The sequence below is a fragment of the Phyllobates terribilis genome, unplaced genomic scaffold, assembly GCF_046119375.1.
Source record: "Phyllobates terribilis strain yellow unplaced genomic scaffold, ASM4611937v1 Scaffold_11__3_contigs__length_659146591, whole genome shotgun sequence".
Taxonomy (NCBI): Eukaryota; Metazoa; Chordata; class Amphibia; order Anura; family Dendrobatidae; genus Phyllobates; species Phyllobates terribilis.
In genome coordinates, this window is record NW_027362771.1 from 153,930,781 (window position 1) to 153,949,760 (window position 18,980).

Consider the following 18,980-nt stretch of genomic DNA (forward strand, 5'->3'; position numbering starts at 1 on the left):
GACATTACTCCAACAAACAAGACACTGAAATCAGAAAGTAGTGTCACCATATAAAAGGTGCTGAAATTCTTTAAGATCTACAAATAAAAGCATATGAAACCTACTTGATCAATGGTCCACAGAACCACTTCTCAGACAGACTAATTATAAATTGTCCACAGAGGTAAGCACTTCCCAGAGAGTAACCCCAATAATAAATGGTCCACAGAGGTAAGCACTTCCCAGAGATTAACCCCAATAATAAATGGTCCACAGAGGTAAGCACTTCCCAGAGAGTAACCCCATTAATAAATGGTCCACAGAGGTAAGCACTTCCCAGAGAGTAACCCCAATAATAAATAGTCCACAGAGGTAAGCACTTCCCAGAGAGTAACCCCAATAATAAATAGTCCACAGAGGTAAGCACTTCCCAGAGAGTAACCCCAATAATAAATGGTCCACAGAGGTAAGCACTTCCCAGAGAGTAACCCCAATAATAAATGGTCCACAGAGGTAAGCACTTCCCAGAGAGTAACCCCAATAATAAATGGTCCACAGAGGTAAGCACTTCCCAGAGAGTAACCCCAATAATAAATAGTCCACAGAGGTAAGCACTTCCCAGAGAGTAACTCCAATAATAAATGGTCCACAGAGGTAAGCACTTCCCAGAGAGTAACCCCAATAATAAATAGTCCACAGAGGTAAGCACTTCCCAGAGAGTAACCCCAATAATAAATGGTTCACAGAGATAAGCACTTCCAAGACAGAATAACCCAAATATTCACTGTATTCAGATTTGTAATTACAAAAAGAAAAAATTTCAATGGTTAATTTTAGATGTGCACTTTAGACCATTACTAGTATTCATTCCAGTCTTGTCAATTTACAGTTTCAAAAGATTAAGGTGCATGAAAATACAACTAAAGAACACTTACCTCAAATATTCCCAGGAGTCTACCCAACTTCCCCTTTACACCAGCCTGTATAAAGAAAAAAATCCTTTACAAAAAAAAATGTACAGTTTGTTTGTGCATATTTTCATGAGTAAAATGAAGCTACTTTGAATATAAAAGCTGCTAAATGGGGTGTCCAGCGCTGTCGACTTCTGCATTGGGAGGTGGTGATGATTCTGCATTTGCACATACCCGTGGTCCCAGTCATTAAGGCAGTATGTGCACATACAGCATCACTCACCTCTTGATGCAGAAGTGTATGGGGCCAGACAACAATTTTCATACTGACTTTGTTCATCAAGGGTACCCAACTTGTTTCATCCACTCTAAACATCCTCATACACATTAGATTTCAGTTGACCAAACGGATATTGGCAAGACAGCACAACTATTTTATGTATGTGGACCACCCATCGATTCTCCTTCCAACAGGTGAAGTCAGGAAAGAAAGATCGTGCATATTGAATCTCCACATATAATACTTTTATTCTCAGAGATAAGCTTGCGCCAGTGGTGTCAGGCAGTGGCTTATTCTCCATTTCCCAATGGTCAAGTTTGTAAGCGTGATTGTGAAAAATCGCTGTCAATCAAGAATTGGGAAGCCATCATCATAAAATTACCTATTTTTTTAAATCAATTTTTTTGTGTTAAATGTATTTATTTTTGCCAATGTTTTTTTCTCTCCAAAATCTATATTAAAAATAAAAAAAAACTGAAATGTTACAATATTCACACTGACCACAAGTACAATGGATATAAAAAGTCAGCACAACCCAGTTAAATGCAGGTTTGTGTCATAAAAAAAAAAAATCATCCCAACAAGAATCATTTCAGAACTTTTCCCATTTTTTGTGTCACCCATAATCTGTACAAATCCACTGAGAAACAAACTGAAATCAAATGTGAAAAGCAATTTTCTGTAAACCGCTTACAACACAGCAAAGGGATCTCATTGTTGAAAGTCATCAGAAGGGTACAAAACAATCTACAAGGCATTAGATATACCATGGAATACTGAAGACTATCACCAAGAAGTGGCTTAAATTTGACACAACAGTGACATTAGCTAGCACTGGAAGTCCTTCAAAAATTGATGAAAAGACAAGAAAATTGGTCTGGGAGGCTGCCAACACTCCTACAGCAAAATTAAGGGATTTGCAGGAATTTTTGTCAAGTACTGGTTGTGTACTGCATGTGACACAATCTCCTGTATTCTTTATATGTTTGGCCTTTGGGTTAGGGTGTCAAGACGGAAAACTTTTCTTACAAAGAAAAACATCCAAACCTGGCTACGTTTTGCCAAAACCTAGATCAAGTCTGCCAAAAGTATGTGATGATACGTGTTATGGTCTGATGAGACCAAGGTTGAACTTTGGCACAAAGCCAACACTGGGCATCACCAAAGGAAAACCACTCACAGTGAAGCATGGTGGAGGCAGCATATGCTTTAGGGGCTGTTTTTGGTAGCTGTAGGTGGGGCTTTAGTCAAGGTGGAGGGAATTATGAACAGTTAAAAATATAAGTCAAGGTTGCAACAAAACCTTCAAGCTTCTGCTAAAAAGATGAATTTCACTTTCAGCACGACAATGACACTAAATATACCTGCAAATCGACAAAAGAATGGCTGTTCTAGAGGAAGATCAAAGTTTTGGAATTGCCCTGTAGGGGCCAAACCTGAATCCAAATTGAAAATCTGTGGATTGACCTAAAGAGGGCTATACACAGGAGACACCATCGTAATCTGACAGATTTAGAGTGCTACCACAAGAGTGGGCAAAGATTGCCAATTCTAGGTGTACCATCAAAGACTCCCACTGAGAAAGACTCACTGCTTTCATAAATTCAAAGGGTACTTCAACAAAGTATTCATTTAAGGGTGTGCATAATTTATGTAACCACATTATTTTAGTTTTTCCTTCCCGAAAAAAACAAAAACTGTTTATTTTTCAACTAAATTGTACACATTGGTGACATTAAAAGGTGTAAAAAGTCCTGAAATTATTCTTAATGATTTTTTTTTACATGACAAAAACAAGGCATTTTAACATGGGTGTGTAGACTTTTTATATCCACTGTACATTAGCCATAATGAACAGACCCCAATGTTATCTTTTGTATTTATGCATTTACATAGACTGTGCAAAGGACATGGGAGTAAGAGCTGTGTACAAGAGTTTTTACCTATAAAGAGCCTCCTGAAAACTATTCCTGGAGGGACAGGAAGTCTAAAAAAAAATATAAAAACTCTTAATGGCCAGTGTGAAAAGTGCAAGACATATTTGTTAATTAACGACATATGATGTACATTAACATCATATGTCGTGTCCCTGACTGATGCGGGCTCGCAAGCCGAGCCGACGTTTCCCGGCAGATGACGGCTGATCAGCCACTGTGTGGCTTTAGCAGCCGCAGGTGAGTGGAACTCCGCCTGCGGCTGTTATCCGGTTAAATGCTGCTGTCAATCTGTGACAGAGGTATTTAGCATTGCAGGCAGGGGGGGCGCGCCATTCTATGTGCCCATCAGTGCACCTGTGACGTGATTGCAGGACGCCGATGGGTTGCCGTGAAAGCCAGAGGTCTGCTGAACACCTTTGTGCTTGTCATGATGATTCTCCTGTGAAATCCACTGTTTATCTGGCATTCATAGGAGATTGTGATTTTAACTATACATAGCAGTGCAGAGCAATTTCAATGTACTTGGCAATTTTTCCACACTTTCCAAATGCATCACATGATAAAATGAATGGTGTCATTCAAAAGTACTCATCCCACAAAAAACAAGCCCTCAAGTGGCTGTGTGGCCGGAAAAATAAAAAAAATAAAAAAAGTTAAGGCTTTCGGAAGAAAGGGAGGAAAAAACGAAAATGAAAAATTGGAAAATCGCCCGGGGGTGAAAGATCTTACCATGGGGGAAAAAAAATAATAATAAAAAAAATATATCGAAATTTTTTTTTTTTTTTAAACACACTCAACACAAACACAATTCAAAGAATAGATCATTTTTGAGTGATAGCTTCCTTTTAACAGGCAAACCTATTTAAAAAAGGTCTTCTTTTGGTTTAATGCTGTCAACAATGAAACAGGAGATGCAATGCTTTCTTAAGTTAATAGCCAACTGATTTATCAGCACAGTATATGCTTATCTAATTCTAAACACTACAAGGTTAAAAAAAAAATCTGATCAAGGTCATGCTTGTGGCAAATGCAGAGCATAAAAGCACTAGGAAGAGAAAAAAAAACAACTTGATCTCTATTGCTTCTGTAAGGTTTCCTTCTCTATTATTGTGGCACGGGTCAACAAACTTGCTATGAACAATACTAACTCACTGGAGTCAATAGCTTATCTTTCATGGCTAAAGAAATGTAAAATATCAGATGAATATAAACACATGCTTTCACAACACCCATCAATAAAGAGGGTTTGAAAGATAAGAAAAAGCTTTTTATGATACCTCTTCGTACACTTCTCTCACTGCAGCTCCACCGGGCTCCTCCTCTGGCTCCATTCCTCCGCCTGGTACAATCCATTGATCTGGGTAACGACTGCTGCTGACCAAGAGGATCTGGAAGATAGTCAACACATTACAACATTGGAAATCCTGATTGATGCCTACAAAACACACACAGACTGAGCATCACCTGCCTTTTCATTTGACCATACACTAAGGATTTTAGGAGTTTCTGAACGATTTGAGACCAACACAAAATACCACCAGATGTAGCTTGAACACAGTAAAAAAAAAAAATTGTAGGAGGTGTTGGATATTTTTTGATAGCTGCTTTAATGTGGTCATTGCCATAGTCGAGAAAACCGTCAGTGAATATCAGCTTGCCACTAACAGGCAGGTCGAGGATAGGGGAGCAAGCATTCATAGGAAAGCTCTCAAATGTCAGTCCCTCTGCCAAACCATAAGAAGACCACGCAAAAAAACTATCTTGTGAGATTTTTAAGCTTAAAAATAATTGTTCTCAGCAGCACATTGTATTGTATAAATAAGATGTCCTGTGTAAATATATATGGTCACTTTAGTGACCTCAGTAGGACACGTGGGGATTCTTACCAATTATAGAAATTTAAAATATAGTTATGTAATGGCAGAAACCAGCTGACATCAGATTAAGCGGCCACAAATCAATCCCATTTAAGTCACCTATGTCCATAAATGTTACGACATCAGAATAATGTGTAATTCCTAAGAGATTCAGGGAACATTCCAGTAATAATCCCCCAACACTATGTATATAATCATAAAGCCATTGACAAGACAAGCTTATAGACAACCCCTGGCATACAGCAAGAACATAACGAGAAATCTAAACATGTTTATAGTACAGTGTGAAAAGGGTAAAAAAAAAAAAAAAAAAAGGCAGAGAAAAGTTATAGATCCAAAACGCACAAGCAAAGAATTTGGGGGTAATGCAAACATCACATCTTTTCAGTTCTCCTGACAAGTGTATTTTAGTAAATACTTGTACTACCCAGAAAATCACAATTCTTTTTTGCATGACACCATTTCAGTTGGGTGCTTACCCCTGCACAGTCTTACACTGTCCATTTGACAAGGGAATAGTCACAGGCAATTGTCCATTTCTAATATTAAAATGTGGTCATTTGCAGGCATTTACATCATATCTGGCAGGCTTATTGGAAATTGGTTACAGGGATAAAATGAAGTTATAATCTCCCTGTAGCCAATCCCTTCTAGTGATTGGGTGGTGCCGGGGGCTGTTACAGTCATTGCCCGCTACACAGTGAGAGCGCTGTGATCATGCCCCCAAAAAATATAGTGAAGACGTATGCAAACACTATGGGATCACCAAACAAGACCACTATTACAAATAACAAAAGGGGAACATGAAAAAACAGACAAATAAAAATGAAAAAACACTGAGTAACTAACAAGGTGTGCCTATACTGGAGCCATCACCTACACTCCTCTGCCTGATACTATGTCAAATCACTAAACAACAGAAAATGCAGAGCATGCAAAAGCCACTGTGGAGAATATAGAATATTCAATAGCATGATTGAAAATACCCAAAGACCACAATAACGCAATACAATATAAAATCTATATTATATAATAAACGGTGTAATCAATACATATGAATACCTAAAAAATGCCTTGAGCTTAACAGAGTGAGCTCAATATGAATATGCAAGAATAATATAGATACATTACCCTAATGGTGCTTAAGGCACAATAAGAAAATAATGAAGGCATCACATAAGGAGTGTATACGACGTGGAAATGAGGGCATTAAATGGTAAATTGGGAAAATCACTGCCCCTGCAATTTGATTTGACAGACCTCTCCGTACATAGGATGCGGTACATAAGCTCTGTACGCAAGCTGTCAATCAAGGTGCATGGGTGTGAAACAGCTTCACTCACTGTGTAGTGAGCTGTGATTAATTGTTCACTGCACCGGCCTGATGACTGGAAGCCAAGCCAGCGGATGCAGGAAAAGTAAACCAGACTAACCTGATTGAAACACTATTTATATTCAGATTACCACTATATTTGCAGGTAAATCGCTTTTTGAAGGCGACAAGTTCCCTTTGGCTGTGTGCCCACAATGCGTTTTTTTAAGCGTTTCTGCAGCGGCAAAAACGCTGCAGAAACGCTTAAAAAACACATGGTAGAAGGCCTGTCATGTTTCCCAATGATAATCCGCATGTGCTGTGCACATGCTGCGGAAATTTCCGCTGCGGATTATCATGGCGGAAAAAAAACGCAGCACTACCAATTATTTTGCGGAAGTGCTGCGTCTTCGCCGCCATTAACTTGCATTAGAACACATGTATTCCACTTCACTAGATAAGGACATGCGGAATGCACGCGTTCCAATGTGCAGATGGTACCCAGGTGTGGAGGACAGGAGACTCTCCTCCGGACCTGGGTACCATAGAAACTGTAAAAAAAAGAATAAAATAAAAAATATATACTTACCTTCTGGCGGCCCCCCCACTGCACTCGTCCTTTCATGCCGGCAGCTAGCGATGGACTGAAGGACCTGCGCTGACGTCATAGTCATGTGACGGGTCATGCGACGCTGACGTCGGCAGGTCCTTCAGTGCAGTGTACCGCGATGTGCCGGCAGCCAGGAAGGAGCGCGAAGCAAGACTGCGAGGGCCATCGGAAGGTAAGTATATATTTATTTTTTACCATTCTTTCGGTCACACTATATAAATCCATGCCGGTTGCATGGATTTATATAGTATGACCAAGTTGACAAGCACTTGTCAACATGCATGTGGAAATGCAAGTGAAGAACACTTCACTTCCCCTTGTCCCTGGCAGGAAAACGCATGTACAATCCGCATGTGTTTTTTTCTGCCAGGGAGATGCAGAAACGCTCAGGAAAAAATCCTGAGCATTTCTGCATCGTGGGCACATAGCCTTTAACTCGGAAAAATAGCTACTCAAGAGTTTGAGAAAAACTGAGTAAGGCTATGTGCCCACGATGCAGAAATGAAGCAGAAAATTTCTGCAGCATTTCTGCATCTCCCTGGCAGAAAAAACGCATGCAGATTGTGCATGCATTTTTCCTGCAGAATACATGCGGATTCACATGCGTTTCCGCATGCAGATTGACAAGCGCTTTCCAGGCGATAGCATCACTTGGAAAGTGCTTGCCAACTAGGTCACACTATATAAATCCATGCAAACAGCATGGATTTATATAGTGTGACCGTAAAACAATGCTTCAAATAAAGCTATACTCACCCCCAATGCCCCGGCGTGTGCTGCAGCGCTGCTTCCTGGCTGCCAGCATATCGCGAGACAGAGCGGTGAAAGGCCTGCGGTCACATGACTGACATCACCGAAGGTCCTTCAGCGCTGCCGGCAAGCAGAGAGAAGCCTTCGGACAGGTGAGTATACACTTTATTTATTATTTTATTCTTTTTTTCACAGGTACAATGGTACCCAGGTCTGGATGAGAGTCTCCTCTCCTCCAGAACTGGGTACCATCCGCACATAGAGACGCATAGAAGCCGCTTGTACAAATGTACAGATGCGGATTCTATGCGTCTCAATGCAAGTCAATGGCGGCCATTCTGCTGCGCTTCTGCAAAATTAATGAACATGCTGCAGATTTTTGTACGCAGCATAAACGCTGCGGAAAAATCCGCAGCATGTGCATAGAACATGCGGAATCCCCTTGGGGACCATGGGGTGCGGATTACCTAGCGTTTCACAAGCGTTTACGCTGCAGAAATTCCGCAGCATAAACGCTTGAAAAACGCTACGTGGGCACACAGCCTCAGGCTATGTGTCCACGATGCAGAAATGCTGCATATTTTTTCCGCTTCTCCCTGGCAGGAAAAACGCATGCGGATTTTACATGCATTTTCCCGCCAGGTAGAAGCGTTTGTAAAGCGTCTTTGCATGCATTTCTGCATGCGGGTTATCAAGCGCTTTTCCAAGCGATTTTAGCATCACTTGGAAAAGTGCTTGACAACTTGTTCACACTATATAAATCCATGCAACCGGCATGGATTTATACACTGTGTTCCAAATTATAATGCAAATAATATTTTCTCAGATTTTCCCAAATTACCTATATGAATTGCAGTCATTGTAATTTTCCAGTCAAATAACTATTAGAGTACAATTGAAAGGTTTTTGTACAAACTGCCTATGATAACAGTATATTTAAAAAAAAATAAAAAACTCAAACTGCATGTTCCAAATTATTATGCACAGCAGAGTTTTCAACCTTTTCATTTTAATAAAGAACAAAAAATGGTCATTTTTGAAATTATAAGCATTAGCAGGTTATTACAAACTGAAATCAAACAGTTTTCAACTCAAAACTTTATTCTAGGTGATGTTACATTTGCACATAGGACCGCTTGTTCGAAAGGAGCTTCTGAACTCTCTCGTCCATTGAATTTGTCAGGTTTTGGATGGTTTCTGCTTTAATTGTTTTGCATGAGGACAGAATACCCTCCCAGAGCTGTTGCTTAGATGTGAACTGCCTCCCGCCATCATAGACACTCCTTTTGATGATGCTCCAGAGGTTCTCAATGGGGTTGAGGTCAGGGGAGCATGGGGGTCACACCATAAGTTTGTCCCCTTTTATGCCCATAGCAGCCAGAGATGCAGATGTGTTATGTGCAGCATGAGACGGGGCATTATCATGCATGAAATGATCTCGATGGTCCAGATGGATGGAGTGGAGGATGGCTGGTTGATGGACACCCCATGCAAACACGGCTACGGCGCTAACAAGGAGGAGGTGGAGTAATGTTTTGGGCTGGAATCATGGGGAGAGAGATTGTCAGCCCTTTTAGGATCCCTGAAGGGGTAAAGATGAACTCCATAATGTATGTTGAGTTTCTCAAACAGCACTTCCTGCCATGGTTCAAGAAGAAGAACCATGCATTCTGCAGCAAGATCATTTTCATGCATGATAATGCCCCGTCTCATGCTGCACATAACACATCTGCATCTCTGGCTGCTATGGGCATAAAAGGGGACAAACTTATGGTGTGGCACCCATGCTCCCCTGACCTCAACCCCATTGAGAACCTCTGGAGCATCATCAAAAGGAGTGTCTATGATGGCAGGAGGCAGTTCACATCTAAGCAACAGCTCTGGGAGGGTATTCTGCCCTCATGCAAAACAATTGAAGCAGAAACCATCCAAAACCTGACAAATTCAATGGACGAGAGAGTTCAGAAGCTCCTTTCGAACAAGCGGTCCTATGTGCAAATGTAACATCACCTAGAATAAAGTTTTGAGTTGAAAACGGTTTGATTTCAGTTTGTAATAACCTGCTAATGCTTATAATTTCAAAAATGGACATTTTTTTGTTCTTTATTAAAATGAAAAGGTTGAAAACTGTGCTGTGCATAATAATTTGGAACATGCATTTTGAGTTTTTTATTTTTTTAAAAATATACTGTTATCATAGGCAGTTTGTACAAAAACCTTTCAATTGTACTCTAATAGTTATTTGACTGGAAAATTACAATGACTGCAATTCATATAGGTAATTTGGGAAAATCTGAGAAAATATTATTTGCATAATAATTTGGAACACAGTGTAGTAGTGTGACCAAGTTAGTTAAAAAATAAAGAATAAGAATGGTTAAAAAAAAAAAAAAAAAAAAGATTATACTCACCTTCCGATGTCCTCCCTGTGTTCTCTCCGCTGCGTCCGGTGTCTTTGGCGGCTCGCGGTGGTGTGAAGGACCTGCGGTGACGTCATTGAGTCATGTGTCAGGTCACATGACTCAATGACGTCATGGCAGGTCCTTCACAACACCGCGACCCATACAGCAGACGGAGGGGAGAAAACACCGGGAGGACATCAGAAGGCAAATATAATCTTTATTTTTTATTTTAAATTCTTTTTTTACAGGTTCTATGGTACCTGGGTCTGGATGCGAGTCTCCTCTCCTCCAGACCTGGGTACCACCCGCACATAGAATCGCATAATATCCGTGTGTGCAAATGTGCTGACACGGATAATATGCGTTTCAATGCAAGTCAATGGCAGCAATTACGCTGCGTGTCCGCAAAATTAATGGACATGCTGCGGATTTTTCCGCAATGATAATCCGCAGCGGAAATTTACGCAGCATGTGCATAGCACATGCGGATTATCATTGGGGACCATGGGGCACGTATTACCAAGTGTTTTTTAAGCGTTTTCGCTGCGGAAATTCCGCGCCAAAAACGCTTGAAAAACGCATAATGGACACGCAGCCTGAATCTTTCTAGGAGCTATGCTAAACCTCAAATGGCCACATGTAGAATTTTTATTTGTTGCTCAAGAGAAATATAAAATATATTTACCCATCTAGCAGAAATACAACGCATGTAGGGTATGTTCACACTAGGCGCTTTTTCAGCGCCTTTTATCTACAGGAAAACCTGATCTATTGGCAGGGAAGAAGCTGCGTCAAAAACTCAGGTTTTGGGGCGTCTTTGCTGCGTTTTTCAAGATCCCAAAGTTCAGCTTTGCTTCCACCACAGAAGCATGTACACAGGTCACCAATACAAGACATATGTGAAACCATATTAACCTGAATTTCAAATGTAACAGTGGGGGCAGAAGAGTTGTTCAGGAATACTTTTTCTAAGACACTGGCAGTGCATTGAGTTTGTAGGACACCATTTTCACACTATGGTCTGCCATTCCGTTGCTCAGGGATTGTTCATTTTCACACCTCCGTAGGCCATAGGTATTGTTCAATCTCACACCTACCTCACCCAATGTTTCATTGTACACATCACTAATTTAATTAAACTGTCCTAATCCAAACTGCCATCTCAGGTAACCAAGACAAGATGGTAAAATTACAAAAGTAAATTAGATTCGCATACTGCTTTTTTTTTTTTTCACTAAAAACGCAGCAAAACCTGATAGCTATGTTCACACTAGGCGTTTTTTTCACCACTCATTACTTTCAATGGGTGAAAAACACTTTAAAGATGCTGAAAGTGACATGCAAAAAAACCATGCAAAGCACAAAATACTGATGACACAAAAACCAATGTGTGTGCATGAGATTTTTGAAGTCTCAGACTTTGCTGGTACTGTAAAATGCAGCTGAAAATTTACATTAAAAAAACGCCTTGTGTGAGCATGGCCTTTCTGCAGAATTTTATAGCGCCATCACTATGCATTAGGTAAAAAGATATTTTATGCACTTACTACAAAAAAAAATACCAGTAGCGCAAATTAACAAGAGCTGCATATTTGAGACTAGTGCGAATATAACCCTTTAATACTCCCTCGCACAATTTTTGCAGGGTTAAATACCACTGCAGGAAGACGGCAGTAAACATGTTCCATGTTTCAGCTTAGCAAAATGCATCTCAGCTGACCAATGAAATTTTAGGTTTGAAAACTTCTCCTAAACTTTAGTCTCTGGTGTCTGAGCTAACAAAAGAATACAGAGCACATTAGCTTTAGAAAACAGCGTTTCTACAGAACGAACAGAGGCTACCATGATGGGTTAGGCTGTAAATGCAGCAATGAACATGCTACTCTCGGATCAATCATTTACACTCTACTCAATTCTGAGCCTTGAACCCGAATCTGGAGCCAAATCAAGATAAGCCTCCCTATTGAGTCACTTACTCATGACAGCATGGAATGTATAAAATGTGCAAGTGCCGGCAGCTTCAGTTAATCTTTAATACAAGGGATTTTACACAATGGAAAAAAATTCACAGCTGTAAATGAACACAGCATTTAAAAAGGAAGGCATCACCAAATATATTATATATATATATTATATGTTTATTTTTCATTAAAACAAACTAGTGATACATATATATAACTTTTTTTTCCTGAATAGAGTCCGTACTGCGTCAGTGACGTTGCGCACCTGCAAGGCGGCAGTTTTTTGAATTACTGTGACCGGCCGGCACCACACTAGCACCGTTCATAGTGTGAACCTAGGATTCCCTGCAAGTGCAGCAGAGCACCAGAACTGCAGGATACAGGATCCCGGGCAAACACAGCATGGCAACAAGCCTCCCTGTAATCCTGCATTCCTCACCAGTGCAGCGCAACATCTGAACTTTAGGATACAGCATCCCCCGCAACCCATGCATCCACATTGAACTTGAAGTCCAGAACGGACTGTAACCATCACACATCGTGAACAGGTAAGGAGAGCTGCTTTATTCAGCTATCCTGCATCTCATTTTGAATAAGCATCCAGATAACCTTTTCAACGCATCTCAGTTCAGTTTATATTGTTCATTTTTGACTGGATTTCATCCTGGGCGCACCAAGGCAAAAAGTGCTTACGAGTATGCTGCTTTAAAGAAGATAGGCGATAGCGCTAACTTTTTCATAATTATAAAAGTTATTATTAAGATTTAATGTAATCCGTCTACTTGTACAAGCCTAAAGGAGCTTTCCTAGTTTTAAATATCCTTTGTACCTTGTTCTCAACTTTGTTTCGGCCTCAGTTACAAGCTCCGTCATTTTCACCACAAGATAAAGCTATTTTTTCCGGTAAAGTGATAAGAAACCCGACAGAACCTTTTTATAGTCAAGGGGGTCAGTCTGGCGGCCATGGTGTCCATCGTGTGACATTTCCATTTCCTGTATGAATTACTAATGGTGGTGTGAACCTAGCCTGAGGCTAGACTTCAGCAGAATGTTTGAAGTATAGTACCAGGCTTAGCCACCTCTACAGAAGATCACTCTCCTTTAGACTATACTATCAAGGTTTGATCAAGGAGACCAGCCCCTCTTAGGACCCTTGCAGCAGAATGGATGTAACTAGGCTTTATGGCCCGGCACAGCTGCCTGTATAAATGAGACACAGCATGTCAGATTCATTTAGATTAAAATTATTCAATAAAATGTTACTTTTTTTTCTATCATCTATAGAGTGCCAGCATATTCTAGAGCAAAGTGAATGGGGCCAGTAGTGATTAACCAATTATTATGGAAGCCCCTGACATGACCAGTTTCTCAGGGAGCTATGCATTACATTCAATGTCTTGTGTCACTTGACTACAGTGGAGAGGTAACCTCTCCATATTACACTGAGAGAAACGGAAAAAGTTGTGCCCCAGTTTTATACCTGTATGCTAGTAATCAAACTGATCACACACCTAATTAAAAAAACATATCGGCCATAATACTGGGTGTTGAGCATCTCCTTTGATAACCTAGGGAACGAGGAACTGGAGCTGCTTAGATTGTATACATCAATACACAAGATAAAGGCAGATACTACAGTAATGTGACAAAAGAAGATCTGCAGACAACACCATGACCAGTGGGTAAGGATTCAGCTCCTTCTCTATTATTGGAGAGATGCTTCTTGAGCTTTTCTACCTTATATAAATGGTTTGCCCAGATCCAGCTAACAATAGGGGCCATAGCTGAGAGCTGGAGAAACCAATATTCCTGATGTTACTCCAATAAAGTCCTAAGCTGCCCATGACCCCAAAGCGCACAACGGAGAGCACACATGGTGTGCTTTATCTGCAGTGGCCCAATGCTGAATAAAACAATGGATCAGACAGGAAAAAAGCAGGAGGACACTGAAACAGCAATGCTAAAATTCTGCTCATTATAATATGTCAATTGTCTCAACTTCTCCATGCGTTCTGCCATAGAGGAGCAGGGCATGCACACCATACACAGGCACTGTGCAGAGCACGAGATCGGGCTTTGTTATGCACTCACAATCCCATTAACATTCCTCATTAAACAATGATAGACCCAGGCACTGCAGAGTAGCTGCCTTACATTCTGAGCACAGCTACATACATCCCTGGCTGAAGATGCCAATGGTGACATGTAAATCGCACCCGCTGCTTTAGCTTTTTAGGTCAGAAATGCAGCAGCTGTGGGCAAACTGTTTCGAATTTACTACGAACATGAAGCGCTATTCACATTGCATTTTGATGCGGCCTTTTACAGTCAGAACTGGGAATGGGTCTTTATGATTAGCAATTTTTCACTTTTTGCGCTTCTTTTTTTTTTACATTTTCCGTTAATATAGCTGTACGATGGCTTGGTATTTTACGAGGGATGAGTTGTAGCTTTGAATGACACTATTTAGTTTACCATTCAGTTTACTGAAATTTTTCAAAGCATGTTAAAAATTGGAAGAAAAAAAAAAAAGAAGATTTTGCCATTGTTTGTTTGGATTTTTTCTTTACGTTTATTATGCAGTAAAAATGACCTCACAAACTCACTGAATAGCAGTACAATTATGGTGATACCAGCATTTGTTAACGGACCTCTCCCATCAAAGTTTTTATGCTCTTAATATACTGCAATCATCATATTGCTCATTTTGCCTTTGGTCTATGACATCACGTGAGTAAAAACGGACTAGCTCAATCCTTCCTAAGCTCTAAGTAGAAACAGCAGGTCAACTTCCCCTGTATGGGTCAGGAGTCACTGCAATAGTCTATGGCAGGGGCTGGGTCAAGAGGGAGATGATAAATGCAAGGACAAGACCCTTCCTCTTTCTACATAGAGTAGGGAAAGAGAAGAATTATCTGGATAGAAAGGCAAAATGGGCAACTGTAAGTACACAGCACTATATAATATGATGATTGCAATATATTAAGAGGATAAAAACTTTGATGGAAGTTTATGCTGAGCGCACTCACACACACACACACACACAGTGCGCTCAGCATGAGTTTCATAGAACATTTTACGTAACCCATAACATGAAAGGTTAACAAAAACTTTCAAGTCAAAATTTTCAGTTTTACTCAAGTTAGTTGATGCAAAATGAATACACCTCACATTAAAAACAAATACAGCTAGTATTTTGTATGACCTCCATGATTTTTAAAGACCGCACCAAGCCTTCAAGGCATGGAGTGAACAAGTTGGCAACACAATGCAACATCTTTTCCCATTCTTCAAGAACAAACTGTTGTAGAGTCTGAATGAATGCTGGATGGAGAGTGGTACTCAACTGGTCTCTTCAGAATTCCCCAAAGGTGTTTGATTTCTTACACTTCTTTCTGGCTAACTTCTCCATTACTGTGGCTCACTTCAGTGCTGCCCATGTGCCCACTGTAAACTACATTTCCCATAACCACCTGCTTCTTCTTCAGGCTCCATGCTATGCCTCATGCACACACAATTACTCCTCCTACTGCTCTGAGATCTGCAAGTGGCCACCAGAGCAGAGTTGACATAGAATTATTGTGCTCTGCAGAGTTTCTAATATACCAATAAATGTAATTCTTGTCTGTCCTGTGGGTAAAGGGCTATAATCCTCCAATTCTGTAGGGGTTTCACATACATTTTCCATGTGTCCTCTCTTTGTTCCAAAAACCTGTCTCAGCTGTCCATAACAACCAATCACAGTTCAGCTTATATTTTACCAGAGCTGGTTAAAAAAATGAAAGCTTAACACTAATTGACAGCTGTGGGCAACAAATACCGCTTCTCCATTAGACTGTACACAACAGCCCGCTTGTATTTATATTGTATTAACAGGTAGGAGGTGTCATTTAACAAATATGGACAAAAATATTTATGCTTTTAAGAGGAAATACTATTGAATACTTAGTGGCTGGTACTTCTGCACTCGCTCTGCGTTGTCTATCACACAACCAAGCAGCACAGTCTGAGAGGAAGATCACTGTTCCTCCTGTGACAGCAGCAGGCAGTGACCATATCCACCCTGTGCAGTAAGGGCGCTGTAATCACGTCACTGCATGTTTTAGGATACCCACTATAGAAGAATAGCAGGTATCTACTGAGTGTGTGCAGCCTGTAATGAAAGAACCACAGGACGTATGCATGGGCAAACAGGTAAGCAAAAACCTCTCACAAGAAGGTTTCCAGGGATTGGTATCTGGAGCAGTGCGCTCTTTTGGAAATGGCCACTGAGCCACTGTGATTGATATTGTAGGAATAATGCTTTAAATGAACATTTCACAACTTAAAGTTTTCCCAAAATTGCAAGTTATCCCCATTCAATGGCAGGAACATCAGCGATCCACAAAGCCCTGTCTTGGATGGGGCTACAGTGTGCATGCTTGGCCTCCATTCCACTCATGATCTATGGGATTACCAGAGAAAGCAAAGTTCAGCACTCCACGATTTCCCAGGGACAATAAATGGAGCAGCGGCAGATTATGCACACTGCAGCTCCACACAAGAAGGGGTTTTAGGAAGCACTGTTCTTGTAATTACTGGGGGCGTTCTAGTGGTCATATCACCAGGGATCTGCAAGTTATCCTTTACCATTTGGTTAGTGAATAACTTGATTTTGTATAAACCCCTTTAATCAGCATGACCTTTTCTGAAACAGATCACTTTCTGATGCCAATTACCAAAATTAAAGGGAATTAGTCTTTTTTTAAATTAATACAAAAAGCTCATTATTTTCTAGAGGTGCAAAATAATGCTTCATAAATACCAACACCCCAACTGTTTCCAATCACCAGAATATCACCTCAAGAATAATAATTGTCCAAACTGAATAACTCCAGATCCATCTGCTTTGTCACGCAGCTAGGGCTGGAGCTGTGTAGATAAGCAAGTCCCAGCAGACATGTGCCACTCCTAGAGAACAGTACATACAGCACTTGCTAAGGATGTAATTGTCAGTGGTAAATCCTGTGCCCTTTGACCCCCTCCACCTTCTTGAGTCTCAGGGAGCAGCACTTAGTTCATCACTACTTTGAATGCGTTTCCATTTTGGTGAACACATTAATTAAAAAAATATATATAAATATAAATTATATATATATATATATTATATAGATATATATATATATATATATATATATTATATAGATATATATATATATATATATATATATATATATATATATATATATATATATATATATATATATATATAGTCAAACTTACAGTTATTGTGAAGACAAAATTAGTGTTACTGTGAACAGTTAAAGCTGAAGATGAAATAATCTCTAAAAGGCCTAAAGTTAAAGATGACACATTTCCTTTGTATTTTACATTATATCTATCTATACATAATTTATTTTCATCTTTTACATTTTAAAAATTACAAAAAGGGAAATGGGACAATGCAAAAGTTCGGGCACCCTGCATAGTTAGTACCTAGTAGCACCCCCTTTGAAAGTATCACAGCTTGTGAACGCTTTTTGTAGCCAGACAAGAGTCTTTCAATTCTTGTTTGAGGGATTTTCATCCATTCTTCCTTGAAAAATTCTTCCAGTTCTGTGAGATTCTTGGGTCGTCTTGCATGCACTGCTATTTTGAGGTCTAGACACATATTCCATGATGTTCAGATCAGGGGACTGTGAGGGCCATTGTAAAACCTTCAGCTTACACCTTTTGAGGTAGTCTATTGTGGATTTTGACATGTGTTTAGGATCATTATCCATTTGTAGAAGCCATCCTCTTTTCAATTTCTGCTTTTTTTTTTAAACAGATGGTGCTATGTTTGCATCAAGAATTTGTTGAAATGTCATTGAATCCATTCTTCCCTCTACCCATGAAATGTTCCCCATGCCATTGGCTTCAACACAACCCCAAAGCATGATTGATCCACCCCCATTCTTAATGGTTGTGAGATGTTCTTTTCCTGTGCCCTTTTTCCTTCACACATACATTTGAGCATTGAGGCCAAAGAGTTCTATTTTGATCTCATCGGTCCATAGGACATAGGTTTCCAAAATGCATAAGGATTGTTTAGATGTTCTTTTGCATACTTCTGACACTGAATTTTATGGTGAGGACGTAGGAGAGGTTTTCTTCTGATGACTCTTCCATGAAGGCTATATTTGTACAGGTGTCTCTGAATAGTAGAATAATGTACCACACTCCAGGGTCTGCTAAATCTTTCTGAAGGTCTTTTGCAGTCAAGCGGGGTTCTGATTTGCCTCTCTAGCAATGCTACAAGCAGCTCTCACAGAAATTTTGCTTGGTCTTCCAGACCTTATCTTGACCTCCACTGCAATGTAAGAAGGGTGAAGGAGCTTGATCACGTTAGTTCAAATGCAGGCAGGTAGATCGGACCGAAGAGTGCCATGTCTCAGTTGCAGCGCAGCAATGACGAACAAAAGGGAATACGGAAGAGACCGCACATACAAATTAAATAAAAGTCAATAATTCTTTAATCTGTATCCATTAAAACGCAAAACAAGGGATTTAAAACAGACTTGTTTCTGGCAAGTCACTCGCCCTTAATAATGGTATCATGGTCAAACGGGGGTTCTGATTTGCCTCTCCAGCAGTACTACGAGCAGTTCTCATTAAAATTTTGCTTGGTCTTCCAGACCTTATCTTGACCTCTCTGTTCCTGTTAACTGCCATTTCTTAATTACATTTCAAACTGAGGAAAAGGCAAATTGAAAATTATTTTTTTATCTTCTTATAGCCTTCTCCAGTTTTGTGGACCTCCACCATTTTTATTTTTTGAGTGCTAGGCGGCTGCTTAGAAGAACCCAAGGCTGCTGTTTTTTGGCACAAGGTTAGAAGGGGCTGGGTTTTTATGAAGCTGGGAAATCACCAGGCCTTTCCTAACGATGATAGGGTTATGGCTTGTTCACTAACAGGCCAATTAAGATCTGAAACCTTGGTC

The 18,980-nt window shown here is 40.1% G+C and overlaps 1 protein-coding gene across 3 annotated transcripts in view; it reads right to left on the reverse strand.

The window, feature by feature from the left end:
* Positions 1 to 18,980, reverse strand: part of NUDT4 (nudix hydrolase 4) — a 52,436-nt gene that overhangs the window by 12,304 nt on the left and 21,152 nt on the right. For all 3 annotated transcript variants that reach the window (XM_073651703.1, XM_073651701.1, XM_073651702.1), the window contains exons 2-3: positions 4,385 to 4,495; positions 915 to 959 (exon numbers count right to left, since the gene is read on the reverse strand). In XM_073651703.1, coding sequence (XP_073507804.1) covers positions 915 to 959; positions 4,385 to 4,495 — 156 coding nt within the window. The remainder of the gene's footprint in view (positions 1 to 914; positions 960 to 4,384; positions 4,496 to 18,980) is intronic.